At 38.0% G+C, this 1855-nt stretch overlaps 1 protein-coding gene across 9 annotated transcripts in view; it reads left to right on the plus strand.

Annotated features, from left to right (window-relative positions):
• The window catches only part of LOC109543224 (ephrin type-B receptor 1-B), a 122153-nt gene that overhangs the window by 111705 nt on the left and 8593 nt on the right, over positions 1-1855 (plus strand). For 5 of the 9 annotated variants that reach the window (XM_019912815.2, XM_019912818.2, XM_019912816.2 and 2 more), the window contains exons 11-13: positions 687-871; positions 929-1111; positions 1613-1663. In XM_019912815.2, the coding sequence (XP_019768374.2) occupies positions 687-871; positions 929-1111; positions 1613-1663 (419 nt within the window). Of the gene's footprint in view, positions 1-686; positions 872-928; positions 1112-1419; positions 1438-1612; positions 1664-1855 lie in introns of all 9 variants that reach the window. The other 4 variants (XM_019912817.2, XM_019912819.2, XM_019912823.2 and 1 more) reach the window with 2 other exon arrangements.

The raw sequence follows: 1855 nt of genomic DNA on the forward strand, positions 1-1855 counted from the left end.
GAGCCACTTAAAGTTCTTATTTGATTAGTTTAAATTTGTGGACACCCTGTATAACATGGTAAGTTTATTATCATTGGGATATAAAATATTGTACCTTGTTACACTTCACTATAAATCACGCTTACATAACTAATTACTTCTAAAGTATTTGACACGTAAAAATTAGATTAGATTTTGATTAAATTCGTATTATTTAAAAAACCTTAAGATTTATGATTATAAACCTTATTAAAACAGACACTTATTTTGTTCAGCGAATCCAAAAATGCAATAATATACAGGAGATTCCATTAAAAAAAACACAACTTTGTTACCTTTAGAGCTTTTGGGACACCCTATACATCACAAAAATATTTTTTAAATGTGCGCTCGGTTAAAAATCAAAACAGTGGGAATGAATTGCACAAGCAAAATCAGGAAAATAAATCAAAAAAATGCATTTCTTCTATCGTCTTCGTCTATCTTTGTTGGTCCTCAGACAGGATTTTGTCTGGGTCCATATGAAAAACCAAAGTTTTTGATGGTTTGTAGCGCTCGAAAAGGTGCTATGAGAAAGCATTGTTTGTTTTTTATGAAATGAAATAACTGGAATGGAAAACCACTTTTTTACGAATTTTTCAAAAATAAAAGCAATCTTTTTTTGAATGCATCCTTATCTAGGATAAAGCTGAGTGATTCTTTTCTAGATGGTTTCCACGCAACGAAGAATACAGCAACTCAACGAGCTTTCTGACCACCACCCTCATCGCAACCATCACGGGCTTGCAACAAAGGACCGAATATGGGCTGCAGGTCAGGGCGAAAACGCCCAGAGGATGGGGCGCCTGGTCGCCTGTGATATTCAAAACTACTGGCCAAGTGCTGAATACCGGTAGGTTCTTATTCAATCCAGATCAAAACGGTTGCTGATGCTGCTTGATTGTTGCAGCATACGTTGGGGCTGAAGAAGGCTTCCGGCTGCAACTGGTAGCAGGAGGAATCGTCGTCATTGTGGTCGTCCTGGTCGCGGTTATCGTTCTAACTGTTGTTTTCATAAGATCGCGATCAAATGACGAGTGCAACAAGAAGCAACCGAGCGATTGCGATACTTTGGAGTACCGGAACGGAGAAGGTAATTTCAATCAATTTTATTTAGTGGACGCCACTGGGTGGGAGTCACTTAGCTGCATTTTCACTAGAACATTGTTCAGGATTGTTTCGGGGAAAACTATCAAAGTTCACTTTGATCGCGCGATATCAAAGCGAACCCTAATATTCCATTAGTTTCCGAAAAAGTTTCCTCAACCATCCTGAGCATTGCATCACTATCAGAAGTAGTCTGAACTCAAAGACTCAATGACTTAATTCTTAGCGCTATTTTGGTAGTCGAACACTAACACATCCCTTAATTTGCACTTTCACGCTATTCCCCTAACCCAGGACTGGTAGTTACCTACAGTAAGTAGTGTTTAGTGTTAAGACTGTTTAGTCGTAAGCTAAAATTAGTTCCTTTAGTTAGTTGAAATTGGTGAAAGGTCCCGGTGTCGGTGAAGGTTCTAAGCCAAACTGTCTTTACTTTACTTTGATAATTCACGACTTAATTTTGTTTTTGTTTTTTTCCACGCCATTTTAGTTCATCACCCCAGCTTGGACAATCCCCCCATTGTTACAACTCATACCAACGGTAATTTATTTATTTTTTTTTTGTTTTTTTTGTTCGCGAACGCCTTTAGGCCCAAAATATTTAGTGAAGTTGATAGTTCTTATATTACTTCGATTAGAATTATATAGAAAAAAGACAATTGAGCTAATCTCACTTAACCAAGGGCGGATCCAGGGGGGGTCATGGGGGTTATGACCCCCCCATTCAATTCTC

This window comes from Dendroctonus ponderosae, unplaced genomic scaffold (assembly GCF_020466585.1).
Source record: "Dendroctonus ponderosae isolate FM_Combo_2020 unplaced genomic scaffold, Dpon_F_20191213v2 Dpon_F_20191213_4, whole genome shotgun sequence".
Lineage (NCBI taxonomy): Eukaryota > Metazoa > Arthropoda > Insecta > Coleoptera > Curculionidae > Dendroctonus > Dendroctonus ponderosae.